At 45.7% G+C, this 17,446-nt stretch overlaps 1 protein-coding gene across 2 annotated transcripts in view; it reads left to right on the top strand.

The window, feature by feature from the left end:
• Nucleotides 1–1,659: 1,659 nt before the first annotated feature.
• Nucleotides 1,660–17,446, top strand: part of PTPDC1 (protein tyrosine phosphatase domain containing 1) — a 28,122-nt gene continuing 12,335 nt past the window's right edge. Inside the window, exons 1-3 of one of the 2 annotated variants that reach the window (XM_069865677.1) lie at nucleotides 1,660–1,678; nucleotides 3,737–3,836; nucleotides 15,745–15,837. In XM_069865677.1, coding sequence (XP_069721778.1) covers nucleotides 15,753–15,837 — 85 coding nt within the window. In that variant the 5' untranslated portion in view covers nucleotides 1,660–1,678; nucleotides 3,737–3,836; nucleotides 15,745–15,752. Of the gene's footprint in view, nucleotides 1,679–3,736; nucleotides 3,837–8,178; nucleotides 8,318–15,744; nucleotides 15,838–17,446 lie in introns of those variants that run through there. The other variant, XM_069865676.1, reaches the window with a different exon arrangement.

The following is a 17,446-nucleotide window of genomic DNA, read 5'->3' on the forward strand; positions in this document are numbered from 1 at the left end:
ACGGAGATCTCTTCAGCATTTCCACTGAGTTCCTCAAGCTCATTTTATTGATAAAAAATGTAAAAGCTAAAAATAGATAAACACAGCTATTGCTTATGTGATATATATGATGTACTAGATACTAACTCCAGGAAGTCACACACTCATCTAGCTAATGAGATAGAAACACAATATTGCCTCATAACTGCAAGTACCTTGTACTGCCCCTCAGGACAAGAAGAACATCGAGGGGTTGGAGGGTGTCTGGAGAAGGGAATGGAGCTAGGAAGGGTCTGGAGCCCAGGGGTTGTGGGAGCGGCTGAGGGACCTGGGGCTGGCTGAGGGGAGACCTCATCGCTCTCTGCAGCTATCAGAAAGGAGGTTGTGGTGAGGTGGGTGCTGGTCTCTTCTCCCAAGTGCAAAGGGATAAGACAAGTGGAAATGGCCCCAAATTGCACCAGGGAATGTTTAGATTGGATATCAGGAAACATTGTTTTTACTGGCAGAGTGGTGAAGCCCTGGCAGAAGCTGCCTGGGGCAGTGGTGGAGTCTCCGTCCCTGAAGGGGTTCAAACAATGCATAGGTGTAGCACTTTGGGACATGGTTTAGCAGGCACGGTGAGGTTGGGCTGGTGGTTGGACTGGATGATCTTAGGGGTCTTTTCCAACCTTGATGATTTTTGATTCTAAATTACTGAGCTGGTTTAGTTTTACGGCATCAGCATGAGTCACTGTGTTGGTTAGAACCCATAACATATTTACGTATCTTCGTAGTAACTTAGGATCATCACACAAGCAGGATACTCAAACAAGATGATTATCTTATGTAATTGTGGAGGTTGCGGTGAGGTGGGTGTTGGTCTCTTCTTCCAGGTAACCAGTGATGGTAACAAGAGAGGAAATGGCCTCAAGTTGTGCCAGGTTTAGAGTGGATATCAGGCAAAAACTTCCTCACAAAAGGGTTCTTGGGCACTGAAATGGCTGCCCAGGGAGGTGGAGGACTCCCCATCCCCGGAGGGGTTCGAGAGCCAGCCAGGGGAGGTGCCCAGGGACAGTTCAGTGGTGGACAGGGAGGGTTGGACTCGATAATCACAGCATCACAGAATCATTAGGCTGGAAAAGAACCACTAGATCATCGAGTCGAACCATTCCCATCAATCACTAAACCATGTCCCCTCAGCACCTCATCCACCCGTCCTTTAAACACCCACAGGGAAGGGGGCTCAACCGCCTCCCTGGGCAGCCTCTGCCAGTGCCCAGTGACCCTTCCTGTGAAGAATTTTTTCCTAATGTCCAGCCTAAACCTCCCCTGGCGGAGCTTGAGGCCATTCCCTCTCATCCTGTCCCCTGTCACTTGGGAGAAGAGCCCAGCTCCCTCCTCTCCACAACCTCCTTTCAGGTAGTTGTAGGGAGCAATGAGGTCTCCCCTCAGCCTCCTCTTCTCCAGGATAAACACCCCCAGCTCTCTCAGCTGCTCCTCGTAAGACTTGTTCTCCAGCCCCCTCTCTCGACGTCTTTCCTAACCAAACCACACCGTGACTCCAGGAACAGCGACCACCGCCTCCTCCCCTTCCCCGGGTGCGCAGGCTCCGGACTGGGGACCCTCCGGCGGCCCACGGGGGACCCGGGCCCCTCGGCTCCTCCCGCCGCCCCGCCCCTCCCGCCATTTCCGAGCGGCGGCCCCGAGGCGGCGCGGCCAGGTGGGTGCGGGGCTGGCGGGGAGAGACCTCGGAGCGGCTGCCGGCGCTGAAAGGGGCTGCAGGAAAGCTGGGGAGGGGCCCTTGGGCAGGGAGGGCGGGGAGAGGGCGAGGGGGAACAATTTTCAGCTGCAAGAGGGGAGATTGAGATGAGATCTGAGGGAGAAATGTTTTGCTGTGAGGGTGGGGAGGCCCTGGCCCAGGTTGCCCAGAGCAGTGGTGGCTGCCCCATCCCTGGAGGGGTTCAAGGCCAGGTTGGATGGGGCTTGGAGCCCCTGATCCAGTGGGAGGTGTCCCTGCCCATGGCAGGGGTGGGACTGGATGGGCTTTGAGGTCCCTTCCAACCCAAACCATTCCATGATTCTCTGTCAGTTCCCTTCTCCCAGGTATCGTAGAATCACTGAGCACTTTGATTGGAAAAGGCTTTTGAGATCATTGAATCCAGCCGTCCCTGTCCACTACTAAACCAGATCTCCGAACACCTCTTCGGCCCATCTTTTAAACCCCTCTAGAGATGGGGACTCCTCCACCTCCCCAGGCAGCTGTTCCAGTGCCTGAGAACCGTTTCAGTGAAGAAACTCTTCCTGATGTCAGTCTAAACACCCCTTGAGGCCATTTCCTCTCATCCTATTGCCTGTGGAGCCTGTCTGTTAAAAAGTGACCCCTCCCTGCTCCACAGCTCTTGGGGCTTCAAACAGCTGGGATCTGCCTTGCTAACCCTACCACTAACCCTAACCCCTAACCCTAACCCTCCAGCAACCGGAGCTCCCTGACACAGAACAGCGAGGAGATCTGGCTTGTGGCGAAGAGCACAGTGGGATTTAACCTTCACCAAGGTGTACCCCTGACAGGGAACAGGGATTGCGTGCAAGAGCTGTGACGCCCACCACTGTGGGTGATACCAGTGATGGAAGGACCCTTCCAGCAGATTTGTCCTGGGCTGTAGGCACTGAACCCTGCCTCTCGTTCTCAGCCACTCCAGAAAAGCCAGCTCGCTCAAACCCCATTGGAGGTGGTGATGGGAAATAGTTTGGAAGGCACAGTGGTGTTGGGCTGGTAGTTGGATTTGGTGATTGTAGAATCATAGAACCATGGAATGGTTTGGGTTGGAAGGCCCATCCAATTCCAGCACCCTGCTGTGGGCAGGGACATCTCTCACTGGATCAGGGACCCCAAGCCCCATCCAGCCTGGCCTTCAACACCTCCAGGGAGGGGGCAGCCACCACTGCTCTGGGCAACCTGGGCCAGGGCCTCCCCACCCTCACAGCAAAACATTTCTTCATAAGGTCTCATCTCAATCTCCTGTTTTTCAGCTTCAAACCATTCCCCTTGTCCTCTCCCTGCACTCTCGGATCAAAAGCCCCCCCCCAGCTTTCATGGAGCCTCTTTCAGTAGTGGAAGCTGCTCTAAGGCCTCCCCAGAGCCTTTTCTTCTCCAGGCTGAACAACCCCACCTTTTCCAATGCTGATAATTCTATGTTAACACGGGCATGCATGTGGCATTTTCTTCAGCTGGAGAAGCACAGGATAGCCAGTTTATGTGTAGCTGTTATGGATTTTCAGTAGATTAACAAAAAGATATAAGATTGCCTGATAGGTTAATAATCCAGACTTGTGTTTTCCCTCTGCGCAGCTCCCTTGCTTTGCTCTTCTTAGAAAGAGCCATGTTTTGAGGGTTGCACCTCGATTAGTAGAGCCGAGCACCACGACTGTGCAGTAATTAATCCCGAAAGAATATGTAACAAAACAAATTCAGGCATTTGCAATCATTTGTTGCTTTAAAAGTGTTTTTTCCATCTCTCGTTTTCATCAGTGGTTTATGTGAAACATCCATGGAGCCACACGTGTGAGACAAGAAAGGCAAAGTTAGGGAGACGGTGCTGCAAGAATATCACCTCTGAGATATAATTAGCAGTGTAATCCTCTCTCATTATGTAATTGCTTGGGTGGCAGCATAAACTGATCTGCATAGTGTTTCTTCCATGCGTTAGAGTAAATATTTTACTTCATCATAAATCCCATGGTACCATAAGGAGTATTTTTTCCTGATTTTTTCCTAAAGTCATGAGGAGCAAGTGTGGAACCTGACATGGATGAAGCCTGTCGCTGGGAAGCAATATGCTACAAATACTGGAAAAATGGAATGCAAGTGCCTAGATAAGGTATAAGAGTGCTTGGATACTTTGGTACTAGCTGGAAAATGTAGTATATTCCCAGTTTCTGGCAATACATTCCCATTTTCTGAATGGAGAGTAAAGTTTGCTGGCTTGCTTTACATTTTTTACTGCTAGTGTATTGTTTAGAATTCCTTCGTGAAACAATGTTTGGGCTCCAGAACTCCTTAAGCAAATATTTGGCAAAAGGCAAATTATTTCTGACCTTGTTTTCTGTGGTTCTTTTTCATGATAATATAGAAATTTTTTAGAAACATTTTTACTCCTGACGTTGGGTAGGTTGTTGTTGGAAATAAAAAAAACACATAAAAACATATCCATTTCCTCAGCTTTCTCTCCAGTCTGGAGTAGGGAAGGGATCGTCCCCCTGCACGCGGCACTGCTGAGGGTGTACCTCAAATCCAATGTTCAGTTTTGGGCCCCTCACTACAAGGAGGACATTGAGGAGTGGGACTGTGTCTGGAGAAGGGAACGGAGCTGGGAAGGGGCTGGAGCCCAAGGGTTCTGGGAGTAGCTGAGGGACCTGAGTCTGTTTAGCCTGGAGAAGGAGAAGGCTGAGGGGAGACCTTATCGCTCTCTGCAGCTCCTGGAAATGAGGTTGTGGTGGGTGCTGGGCTTTTCTCCCAAGGAACGAGTGATGGGCAAAGAGGATATGGCCTCAGGTTGCACCAGGGGAATTTTAGGTTGAATATTAGGAAACATTTCTTTCCTGACAGAGTGGTGAAGCCCTGTCAGAGACTGCCCAGGGCCATGGTGAATTCTCCATTCCTGGAGGGGTTCAGACAATATGTGACCATGGTACTTGAAACACGGTTTATTAGGCACGGTGGGGTTGGGCTGATGGTTGGACTGGACGATCTTAGAGGTCTTTTCCAACCTTAATGATTCCATGATTCTATCAGAGGAGCATGAAGCAGTTTCTGCCACCTGCAACTCTTGATGTCTACAACTTCTGTTAAATTTGTTTGACTTCTTGGTTCTTCAGTCAAACACTTCCCTGTGTTACAGAGCTTGACCATTCTGTTCCGTAGCAAAAAGCACTTCATAAAATGCCTAAAAGGATTGGCAACGTTACAGCTACACAATTTTTTTTTCCTTTTCTAGTCTGACGGTTTTGAAGAGTTAAGTTTTATTGTGCAGACACTCAGCAGCTGCTCTGGGTGCCCACTTCAAGCCCAATGTTTCTTAGCAATCACCCGTACATTAAACAGTGCTTGTGCTTGGCAGGGCAGCTTTAGAACTGTCTTTAGAATTGAAAGCATCATCGCTATGCTGCCTTTGCCTGACATTTCACTGTGTTTCCATTTTATCCATTATTGGCAATTTTAAGAGGGGAACACAGAGAAAAAGAGGGACTGTTGGAAGTGCAGGTGGGGAAAGAGGACAGGGATTGCTGCTGGGCTTCTGGGATCTCACTGGGCATCTTAACATGTGTGTTTATCTCACAGCTGTAACACTGGTGGTGTTGTTGAGGTTTGCCCGAGGGAGGCTTTGACCTTGCTTTTGCGATTGATTTGCAGCAGTTCTGCGTTATGCAGGGACAGAAATGTATAATGAAAATAAAATCTAATAGCAAAACTTACAAAAAGTCTTTAATATAATTTCTGACAGTTTCCAAATTACTCAAAATTAAAGCCCTCCCTGCAGTGTTTCCATACAAGCTGAAAATAAAGCAACGCCAATTGATTTTTATTATCCATGAGAAGAACAAAAATCAAAAGGTGAAGCTGGAAATGTCCAAAGTCAGCTAGGACTCTAACTACATAGTTTGTACTAAATTTAAAATAACTTCAGTAAATGAGGTCTTAGGAAATTTTAAGTCTTAGGATAAATCGATGTTTTGATTCTGTCTTCAGATGAGAACAGTGCAGTCCAAGCAATAGCCCAACATTTTAACTGCATCCAGGTCCTTAGGAGACAATTTAGACAGTTTTCTCCTTGCCCAATCCCATAAATTAGCACCCAGGGTCACAGGACTGGTGGATTTGCCAAGGCAGTGTGAGAGAAGCTGCTGGCAGCCTTGTGACCCTGCTCCACTTACCTGAAAAGCTTGCTCCTGTCTTTAAATGGCAACCGCAGTTCAGTAGAATTTTCCAGAGAATTTGAGATTTGTCATTTTGTTTAAATAGGAAAATGCCAAGATTATTAGCTTAGTCACTGCCATCCCACCTCCTCTGACTATTCTTTCCTTGGAAATGGCAGATCATTTCAGCCCAATGGTTAACTCCCTGCAAAGTCACCCTCATTTCATACAAAGCCTTGCCTTGACAGAAATACCATGGTGTAGCCTGTTTGAACAAACATGTCTGGCACTGATCCCGGGAGCAAGCAAAACTTTACAGGTCACTGGGAAAAATGAGTTCTTCTGCTGAATAAACTGGCATTAATATTGAAGAGTGCAAATGTAATATATGAGGAGCAACCCAGCAAACCTCCAGCACCTGCAAGTTGGTTGTAAAATCATGGAATAGATTGGGTTGGAAGGGACCTCAAAGCCCATCCAGTTCCTTCCCCTCCCACTGGATCAGGGGCTCCAAGCCCCATCCTACCTGGCCTTCGACACCTCCAGGGATGGGGCAGCCACCACTGCTCTGGACAGCCTGGGCCAGGGCCTCCCCACCCTCATCGTGAAGAATTTCTTCCTAATGTCTAGTCTAAATCTTCCCCCTTCCAATTTAAAGCCATTCCCCCTCGTCCTATCACTCCAGGCCGTTGTAAAAAGCCCCTGCCCAGCTTTCCAGGAGCCCCTTTCAGTATTGAAAGCTGCTCTAAGCTGCTCACTTGGTAGTAGTCATTATAGGAGTAGCTCTAGAAATCAGAACTATGAGTAAAAAGACACAGTTTTCAAGTGTCAGCACGCATAAAATGTGTTAAACAAACGGAGCATCTGGTAAAATGTTTTGTAGGAGGACATGGAGGAAGTTAGCATTTTTTTAAAATGAATAAAGAACAAAGAGCAGATTCTGATAATTAGGAAATATTAAGCAAAATTCTTAAGATAAGCACAGCTATTGGGGAAAGCTCTAAATGATCACACTTGAGAAGCTCTCACTGACATGGTCAGTGATTACTGTCATATCCATAAAATAACAGCACTTCTGTGACCACTTATGTGATTCCTGAGGGGGGTTAGTTCTTGGATGGTTTGGATTCTCAGGGCAACAGCGTGCTGCTCAGATTTATTGAAAAAAAAGCAGCTTGGCAAGCAGGGCGTGGAATCCTCTACTCCACTCTCGTGAGACCCCACCTGGAATCTTGCATCCGGTTCTGAAATCCCAAACATAAGAAGGATGTGAAACTGTTGCAACGGGTCCAGAGGAGGCCACGGAGATGATCCAAGGGCTGGAGCAGCTCCCATCTGAGGACAGGCTGAGAGAGTTGGGGTTGTTCATCCTGGAGAAGAAAAGGCTCCAGGGAGACCTTAGAGCATCTTCCAGTACAGAAAGGGGCTCCAGGAAGGCTGGGGAGGGACTTCTGATCAGGTAATGCAGGGATAGGATGAGGGGGAACAGTTTTCAGCCAGAAGAGGGGAGGTTGAGGTGGGATCTTAGGGAGAAATGTTTTGTTGTGAGGGTGGGGAGGCCCTGGATCAGGTTGCCCAGAGCAGTGGTGGCTGCCCCATCCCTGGAGGTGTTCAAGGCCAGGTTGGATGGGGCTTTGAGTGACCTGGTCCAGTGGGAGGTGTCCCTGCCCATGGCAGGGTGTAGGACTGGATGGGCATTGAGGTCCCTTCTAACCCAAACCATTCTGTGATTCTTTGATTCATTTAAAACAACACAGTCTTGGCTTTGGTTTTTAGTAGCTCACATCCTTTACGTTCAGATGGACTTTTGTTATGGTTTTGAAATTTTACTTTTAATGCAGTTAATTTGCATTTAGTGTGAATACTTCAGTGAATTGTTTTCTATGCTATAGTGGGTGAGAAATGCTTTGTTCAGAGGGCAACCGCAGATAAAAATGCAACCTTTCTCTCTGCTTTCCTTTTCATGAAATTTCAAATTTAGGGATCAGTTTAACTGTGATTATGATAACCTCACAATGTTATCTCTGCAGCTGTAGCCTGAGTTGTTTGATGCATGCAGACACACATGTATATATTTTGACTTGTCATCAATAATAGGAAGATGAGAGGAACAGGAAAAAAGAGAGGGAAGAGTCAGTTATTAAAACATCAGGTTGGTATGGCCTGTTTGCCTCAATCCCTTTAAAATCCAGGTAGACACACAAAGCAGTTTAAGGGATGATTATCTGCACTGCGGGTAAGGCACTCCTCATGCAGTCTTAAGTTGCAAGATGGTTACTGGCTCCTCCCCGATTACCACCCCAATCCAGTTAACTACAGGAAATCCCCAGGCAGCGTCACCCAGCTCCTCTTTGTAGAATGAGAATTCCCTACAACGTAGTTCTGGTGTTTGGTGCTGCGACAATGAAGGGATCAACAATCACCTATTCTTTCTGCAGGGTAACAGGTAAGGGGGTAAATAAAAAGGAATGAAGCTCTATTAAACCTGTAAATTTAGTGTGGGTTTGACTGTACGGGTTTTGAAAATAATTCCTCTTAACTTGCAGAGTTTGGTTTTAAACTTTCCCACTCCTGCTGTTGTTCAGCTGCACCCCTGACATTTCACTCTCCTGTCTGTAGTCAGGCTTATGAGGCTGAGAGTCTCTTAATACACGTGATCTTCATGATCAAGAGTATCTGAATCACCAGTTGTGTTTGTAGACGTGTTAATATGTTCATTTTACAACAGCTCCTTTGTAATTTTCAATAGTAATGATTGGCTGCCAGGCTGCTCAAGGTAGTTTAAAATAACTTCTGACAACTGTTGTATTAATGCTGCCACAGAAAGCTGACATGACTTAAATAGCACAAATCAAGGCGATCGGCAGACCCGTCCTTCAGTTCCGCTTGCGCTTTTTAGCTGTTTATGTCAAAACCCCTATGAATAGCAAACACACCTACGTGATCTCCTGATGAATTGTACTCTTTTGTCTCTTTTGTGTGCGAAAGCAGTTCTAGTCCTTTGCAAATATCAAACTTAATGATGAAATGGCCTTCACCTTTGACTAAAACAGATGGGGAATATTTTTTCCCAAAAGGGGAAAAACACATACCGAAGTAATAAATCCATTCTGGTTGTGGTCCCAGGGAAGTCACTGGAGTTTTACAACAGCTGTGGTGTTGTTCTGCTGTGGGGATCACATAGAACTCAGCCATAAGAAAATCAAAGTTACTGCTGTATCTTCTCCCTGTCTGGCATCTCTGTGTTTATTTTCTCCATTATTTTTTGGTGCTTCTCCCAGGTAGTAGACATTTCATGTGGAGCTCCAGAAGCAGCTGAGGGGTGTGCCTGCTGAAACAGGTGCCCTCAGTGCTGGAACTACCCACAAGCCTTGTGTTAGTGGCGCCTTGTCTCCTGCCAGCGAGCTCTTTTACTAATCTATACATCTGAACAACCACCTTTGCATTTTGTTTCATTATTCAGAATAATCTAGTGTCGCAGACCTCAGTTAGTTACAGTTTTAACAGGACTTTAGAAAGAAATGCTTTGTTATTTCTGGCAATGTTAAAATTGTTGTAGTTGAAACCACGATCCCATTTGCCAGTGCGTCCTGCTGAAAGGCCTGACTGCGGCTCAGGAAGTTTAGAAGATTATTCTGTTAAAAACTCATGATCTGCCTATCTTAAAGCATCAGATTTAAAGCTTCACTTTAGAGACCAGATTACAACTGAATAGCTCTTAACCACTTCATTAAATATAAACAGTCCCCCTTATCACATCTTTGTTTGGTCTTAGTTAGCACTTATCTTTACTTATGTAACTAAAACACCTTAATTAGTGCAGTTTGTACAACTTTGGCATTAAAACTTTAATCCCTTATGATCTTCTATTTAGACAAATTCCATATCGACTTCTGTGGGCCTGTTCACAAAAGCAAAGCTTCTCAGGGAGATGAGTACTTGCAGAACGAGGCCCTGGAGGGAAGCTCAGAGCGGTCACCTGCATGCTTGGGTACCAAGTGAATGTGGTGACTGCCCGCATCTGCAGTTGGTTGTGCATTTAACACTTTGGCTGTGGGGTAGTTATGTACAGGTGCCTGCAACAGGGAGAGAACAAATTCACTTTAGAAGTCAGGAAAATAGTGAGAGAGAGGCATTGTGAGAGAGGCATCAGCACTTGACTGTATTGTGTTAATATATTTGAGGTTAAAGTATTTTTCCTTGTACCGTGACATTTTAAAATTAAAATCTTATAAAATCATAGAATTGTGGAATGGTTTGGGTTGGAAGGAATCATAAAGCCCATCCAGTTCCACCCCCCTGCCATGGGGAGGGACACCTCCCACTGGATCAGGGTGCTCAAAGCCTCATCCAGCCTGGCCTTGAACACCTCCAGGGATGTTATTTAAGATGTTTTTGTGTTAATACGTGAATGTAATACATATGAATACAGGAACGTAACCTTCTAAACTGTGTGCTCTGCTGTCATAGTCTCGGTTACCAAATCTACGTAGATCTGGAGTGATGGGACCTCACTGTTAGGAGTTCACAGAAACGCACTGGGGAGCTTTACAGTGGGATTCCTGTTCGTGCTGGCAGCTGAACTGCCCCAATAGGAATCGTTCCAGTCTGGAACACAAGCTTTTGCAGTTTTGAAAATGAGTTCTGAAGTACAAGATAGTAATCACTTCTATTAAATAACTGCCTTAATTGCAGCATCTTCTTATCTTACCACTTCTTGGCTATATAATTATTTTCTGGCTGCTAAAACATTGGCCATTGTTCCTTTCTCTCATTTAATTCTGGAGGAAAAATTCCCCCCAGTGTCTGGGAGCCACCGATCCAGATCCTGAAGTACTGAAAGGGAATCTTCCTTGTTTACAAGGCAGAGTGACACCTCAGCCGGTTTTGGCTCACAGCTTCTGCTGTGATCCTTCTTTCTTGCTACTAGCACCTCACCCCAGCCCACTACTGGTTTGCTGACTCCATCTTGCACCCTGCGTGGGGAAAGCAGTGAGGTATAACGCATTTATGCTCTTCCTTGGGTTGGAACTGGGTGATCTTTAAGGCCCCTCCCAATCCAACCCATTCTATGATGCTTTGTAATTCTATCCACCGGTTAATTGGAGAACCTGTGGATCCCTGATCTCCCAGTTGTCGTCCTCGCTGTGTGACACTTTACTTCTCTATGTGTAACTTTACAAAGGGAAGTGCTTTTATTCCAGAGAAAATGGATGTGGACAAGATGCAGCTTCATCCCTTAAAATGGAAGCATAAAGTGATGTCACCTCTCACAGCTCAGCATGCCTACCCTGTTGCCTCTGCAAGAAAGTCACCTCTCTGCATATATGAAGCAGCGATACCATGGTACCAAATGCCAGAGAAGGATCAATGGTGCAACCAACAGGAAACAAAAGATCATAAAACTATAGAATGGTTTGGGTTGGAAGGAATCTCAAAGCCCATCCAGTCCCATCCCTGCCACCTACTGGGACACGTCCCGCTGGATCAGGTTGCCCCAAGCCCCATCCAACCTGGCCTTGAACACCTCCAGGGATGGAGCAGCCACCACTGCTCTGGACAGCCTGGGCCAGGGCCTCCCCACCTTCAGAGTGAAACATTTCTTGCTAAGATCTCATCTCAATCTCCCCTCTTTCAGCTCAAAGCCCTTCCCCCTCGTCCTATCTCTTTATTCCCTGATGAAAGATATTCTACCTTTTTTTGTTGTGAATTGGTCTGCTCAAAAGTGGGGAAAGAAAAACCACCTCAAAAATGTATACAGACACCAGAAATGTAAAAACCACACCTGGAGGGGACCTCCTGAGATATCCCCCTTAGTGCTTGATGTTTGACAGTGATTCCTGATTCCAAAAGCTGTGTTTCCTCGGGTGATGCTGTGCTGCTGTTTACATCAGCAGCCAGCAACGCAGTATTTTTGCTCTGTTTTGGGGTCGTCAGCTGTGCTGTTTGTGCACACTTTAATGACTTTGCTTCCTGTGATAAAAGAGGCAGAACACCACCTGAGAAACCATTCCACTTCTTGACTTGGGAAACAGGGATTAGAAGGCGAGCTTCTTTGCTGCCATGGCAATCGAGATGCGTGTCACAGCTACCAGAGCGGATCTGATTAAGGTGGTGTCATGATTGACCCCCTTCCCTCTGACCGCTAATGACGGCCATGACCTGGAATAATGCTCAGCATCCATAGAGTGTTCGTGTGATGTACAAACTGCTGAAAAGGATCTTCTGAAAATTTAAGAATACCTGATACATAGATGTTTTACCACAGGGTGCCAAGCACAAAGCACGATCAGCATAAAAGCCCAAACTTTCAAATACTCTTATGTAAAGTCATTTTATTCGACTTATTAGAGCAAGAAAGGTAACAAATTATTAGTAGTGGTCAACAACAAGGTAAAAGTAACAGCTGTTAAAGGCAACATGTCTGATTATTACTACAAGGGAATGATTAGTAGGAGTTGTAGGAGGTCTACAAAGATGATTTGAGAGCTGGAGCACCTCCCATACGAGGACAGGCTGAGAGAGTTGGGGTTGCTCAACCTGGAGAGAAGGCTCCGAGGAGACCTTGTAGCGACCTTCCAGTACCTGAAGAAAGCTGGGGAGGGGCTGTTTACAAAGGCTGTAGTGATAGGACACGGTGCAATGGCTATAAACTGGAGAGGGGCAGATTTAGACTAGGCATAAGGAGGAATTTCTTCACCATGAGAGTGATGAGGCTCTGGCACAGGTTGTCCAGGGAAGCTGTGGCTGCCCCATCCCTGGAGGTGTTCAAGGCCAGGTTGGATGAGCCTTGGACAGCCTGATCCAGTGGGAGGTGCAGGGGGGTTGGAACTGGATGGGCTTTAAGGTCCCTTCCAACCCCAACTATTCTATGATTCTAAGTATAGTGATTAAGAAAGATAAATTACAATTGCCTCATCATCATCATCCAGAGCTGTAGTCGCTGGGGAAGCCCTTTTCTTACAATTAGGATTTGGAGAAACAGTCCCAACAATTAGGGTTCCTGTGCAGTGCGTCTGCTCATAGGCAGGGTCTCCCAGAAATTGCTGCGAAGGGGCTAGCTTTTGTATCATCGAACAAACAACTTGCAGCACCCCAAAAAGCAGAGTCTGGCCGCAGCTGCTTACCGCCCCCTCCTTCTCCCAGAACGTGGCCAGGATCCCAGGAGAGTAGAGGAGGAAACAGTTGAATATCTCATCTTTAAGCTAAGGGGCCATAGAGATGTAACATCCCTGCAGAGCTCCTCTCTTTTTCACACAGCATCCGTGCTTGTGCTGACTGGTGAGCCAGGTTGTTAATAGTTTTCTTTCTTTTCTCTGTACTTGAGAAGCTACAATTAAAGTAGCACAGCCCAATTCTGGTGATAATGCCCGTCCTGAAACACTTTCTCATGCTGTCTGCATCAGGAATAGCACAGCACAATTCTGATCACAGCGATGGGAAAAATTACAGATTGAACAGCACACGCAGCTATGCAGTGTGAATCATCCGTGGGTCACCTGTATCATTTTAGGCCTGTCAATCAGGCCCTGTCACTTCAAAAGAGGAACGAAGAGTTATTTCCTTTACCCAAGCACAGTTTTCCCTTGTAACCTTCTTTTTATCTGTGCAGGGCTGTAAACCTGCCTTTCCAATAACGTCAACACCAAAACTGTCCCAAATAGTGACTCTCCACATCTTTCCCAGGGAGCGCAGTGTAACTCCGTAAGGTGCTTTGTCACAACTATAATTAACCTTTTCCAAAGTAAATCGAAGGGAATTGCTTCCACTGACCATGCTGTGTGGTTTAACAGCCCTGGTGGGGAGGAAATCCAGCAAACCGAAAGGCTCACAGATTAAATATTTAAGTCAGTTGGAGCTGTCTTGTTATCCAGAATGGGAAATATGGATTCGGCTGCTTCTGGAATAGAATTGAGGGAGGTCTTGTTTCCGGCACAACAAAGAAAGACATTATTTCTTTGTGCCATTGAGGACAATCCTGCTAGCAATTACTAATGCTGTAGGTACGTTCTCTTCCACATTAATCTCCGTCTCTTCCCTTTTCACCTGAATTGTTGTCAGCCTGACTTCTGATTTAAACATTTAAATAGTTTGAAGTGGTAACAATATCTCTGATATTTCATCTCATTTTTTCTAACCCTTGAGTGCCAGGAAATAGGAGAACTAAATAGTGATGCTGATGGTGGTTCTGCTGCCCGCATGGTGGGACAGGTCTTGTTCCAGTGCGTGTGTGGTGTCTGGGCAGGCAAGTGAGATTTTGTAAGAGAACTTCCTGACCAGTAGTAACCAACAATTTTTGTTGATTCATGTTAACTCTAAGAAGAATTTATGGGGATAAATAAAGTTATTTCTTTAGCTACAAAGTTTCCTCCTGTTGTGAAAGCCATCTCTTACTGGTTTCAAAGTCCACTGGAAAAAAAGAGAGATTTTGGAGCTCCTCCAAAGGGAATGTAGTTATATGCAAATATTCATGCCTATATGCAAGCAAGTATTCCTGTCTGTTTATTATGGGACTGACGTTTAGAAGTGCCAAGTCAGCTGGTCAAGTAGATGAGTAGAAAATGCTCCGGATACTCTTTAATCTCTATTGACATTCATCCTAATTCACATTAATATATTTACCTAACAAATGCATTTCTGAGCATCACTGAAGTTTCAATAGACCTTTGGGCTTTCACAAACAAATCACAGAATCACAGAATGGTTTGGCTTGGAAGAGACTTCGAAGTCCATCCAGTTCCACCCCCTGCCATGGGCAGGGACACCTCCCACTGGATCAGGTTCCTCAAAGCTCCATCCAGCCTGGCCTTAAACACCTCCAGGGATGGGGCAGCCACAGCTTCCCTGGGTAACCTGGGCCAGGGCCTCCCCACCCTCATTGTGAAGAATTTCTTCCTAATGTCTAATCTAAGTCTTCGTCCAATTTAAAGCCGTTCCTCCTCATCTCTTTTAAAACACTTTGTTGAACTGCTGAATCCTAACATTGGTTTTGTAGAATTTGGGACCTAAGGTTTGTCTGCTTAGAAATATTTTCCACATACAACACAGTCTGGTATAAAACCTGCTTTTTTGTTATATTTGCAACTGTTTTCCTATAGAGATAAGAGAAACAGAATTTGAATCTTTTACTGGCTTAGTTTCCACTCAAGACCCATGTTAATGGTTTATTTAAGCATCACAGTGACCGATAAATGTGTTTGCATTTACAACTTTCCTTCAGCTTTGTGTTTGCCAGGATTTCAGACCAGGACTTACCTTGGATTAGCAAATCTGTTAAAGCATGAGAACTGGTTTCTGCTCAGACTTTGTCTTGTTGTTAGAGGAGAACAGTCATCTATATGAGCTCAAACTTGCCCACAGACAGAAGGCAAGGAAAGGAGGGAAGAGGGCAGAGAAGGCCTGTAATGTGTGGGCAGTCGGTTTGGCAAATATCAGCTACAATTCTAAGTGATATTGTCTAGAAATTGTGCTGCCATGGCCACTTCATTGGCTTTGCTGGAAAAGCCCCTTGTGAGATGTCAGTTCACGATCTCTGGTTGTGTGCTTGCTTCTAAGAATCAGAGAGAATCAAGATGACCTTATGTTGAATGCTTTCGGTTGAGTGGTTCCTGTCCGTGTGAAGCACACAGTCCTGAAGGACGTCATCAGCCAAGTTCTAGAGTTAGAGACACACCACGGACAACACTTTGACTTGGTAGGCCAGACAGTGAAGCTGTTGAATTTTAAGATGACTGCACACAAAAAACCAAAGCACAGTCCATGTCTGACTGCCCACATCTTAATCCCCTATAGCCCAGTGCCAGGTACTTGATTTTATTGTGCATTTTTGAGCTGCTGTTGTAGATTTTCAGTGAACGTCTTCTATTTCAACAGGTACTGCGATGGCTGCAGGAGTTCTGCTGCAGAATGAACTACCATATTCTTCCTTGCTAGAGAGCAGTTTGTATCTTGCAAATATGAGCTCAGGTAATGAGTTTCTGATTCATAAAACGTGCTTAGAGAAATTCTAAAAATACATATATTTCTATAGAAAATTTAAAATAAGATCTATTATCCCCGGATTCTAAATACAAAACTCTGTAACTAAACCAAACAGCATTACTTTATCATCACCGTGATGTGTTAATATGTGGAGCTTTTCTGCTCCTTACATGTTGTCCAGGGCTCAAATGAAGAAACTGTGATTTTTGTGTTCAGTAGCTGCCTACATCTCTGAAAGCACAAACACACTTTCATCAAAAAAACTCTAATACAAATCTAACCTCTTCTAGGATGTCATTCTTACTCTTTTGGGTGAGTACTTGTAAATCCTGCTAGATTCAGTAGGAAAGTAATGATGTGTGGCATTTTAACTCGTTTGTTTCTGGCTCCACTATCACTTGATATTTATTGAAGAAAAATTTCTGGGAAGAGAAAAAGAAGAAGAATTAAGTATAAGGACGCAATATAATTAATTAGAAAACATTCTTCATGTTTCCTGGATAGAGGTAGCAGATAGAAATCCTGGTAGAGGAAAGAAATTGCTTTTTTCATCTACTTTCTCTTCTGCCCTGTGCAAGACAGACTAACTTGCCAGGACTGTAGGTTTGGATACCGAGAGATTAAGGTACGAACAAGGCCAGGTATTCATAGAATCATAGAATTATAGAATCATAGAATAGTTGGGGTTGGAAGGGACCTTAAAAATCATCTAGTTCCAACCCCCCCCCGCGATAAGCAGGGACACCTCCCACTAGAGTATTTGTTACTGCTAATAACCACTTAACTGTTCCTTACAAGAGGAGAAAAGGGGAAAAGAGAGAAGAACAGGGTGGGAGAGAGGTTGCACAAGAGAATAGCGAGAGTCACCACTGGGGTTCTGTGATGTCCTGGGTCCGTCTCACGGGAGGTGGGGCTGGGCTGGTCCTGAAGAAGGGCGGCAGCCCCCGCAGGGTCAGTGTCCTTTTACACCATCTCTGCTGCGGGTGCCATCCCACCCGCTGTGGAGCTGGACGGTCTGATCGGGGCCATCTCATCTGCTCCCAGGTGAAGTTTAGAAGGTCTGGTCAGGGGACAGCACGTGGCTATGACAGGCCAGCTCACAGCCCCCGGTGCTCAGCCTGGGCCAGACCTCCACCCACCCACCACTGCGTGCCCCAAGCTGCCACAAGCAAAGCAGCTGCAGATACACAGACTTTATTATATAACTATCTTGTTTGTGCCGTGGTTACGGCATTTCAGAATCTTATTTTCTCTTTGAGCACCACCAAATGCAAAGTTTGAGCCAGATATAAAATCCAGCAGACATACACCCAGCCCCCAGAATAGAAGCACATTTTGGTATTTCCTCACCTCTTGATATCAGCTTTATTCTTGAATTAGGATAGGAGTTTGGAGCCATCAGCTAGCAGAGTCAGCTTGAACATTTTCTTTTTCCATACAGCATCCTTGCTGACGTTTCAGGCCTGGTTTTGCAGCAAACCTCACCACATCACCCTAACAGTATTCAAAGTTCCGTCACTCAATTCCTGGTCAGCACCTAGAAGAAACAGTAAATTTTTGCCTGATCAGAAGAGCGCTTTCTCTTGACTCAATT

This window comes from Phaenicophaeus curvirostris, chromosome 11 (genome assembly GCF_032191515.1).
Source record: "Phaenicophaeus curvirostris isolate KB17595 chromosome 11, BPBGC_Pcur_1.0, whole genome shotgun sequence".
NCBI classification, from domain to species: domain Eukaryota; kingdom Metazoa; phylum Chordata; class Aves; order Cuculiformes; family Cuculidae; genus Phaenicophaeus; species Phaenicophaeus curvirostris.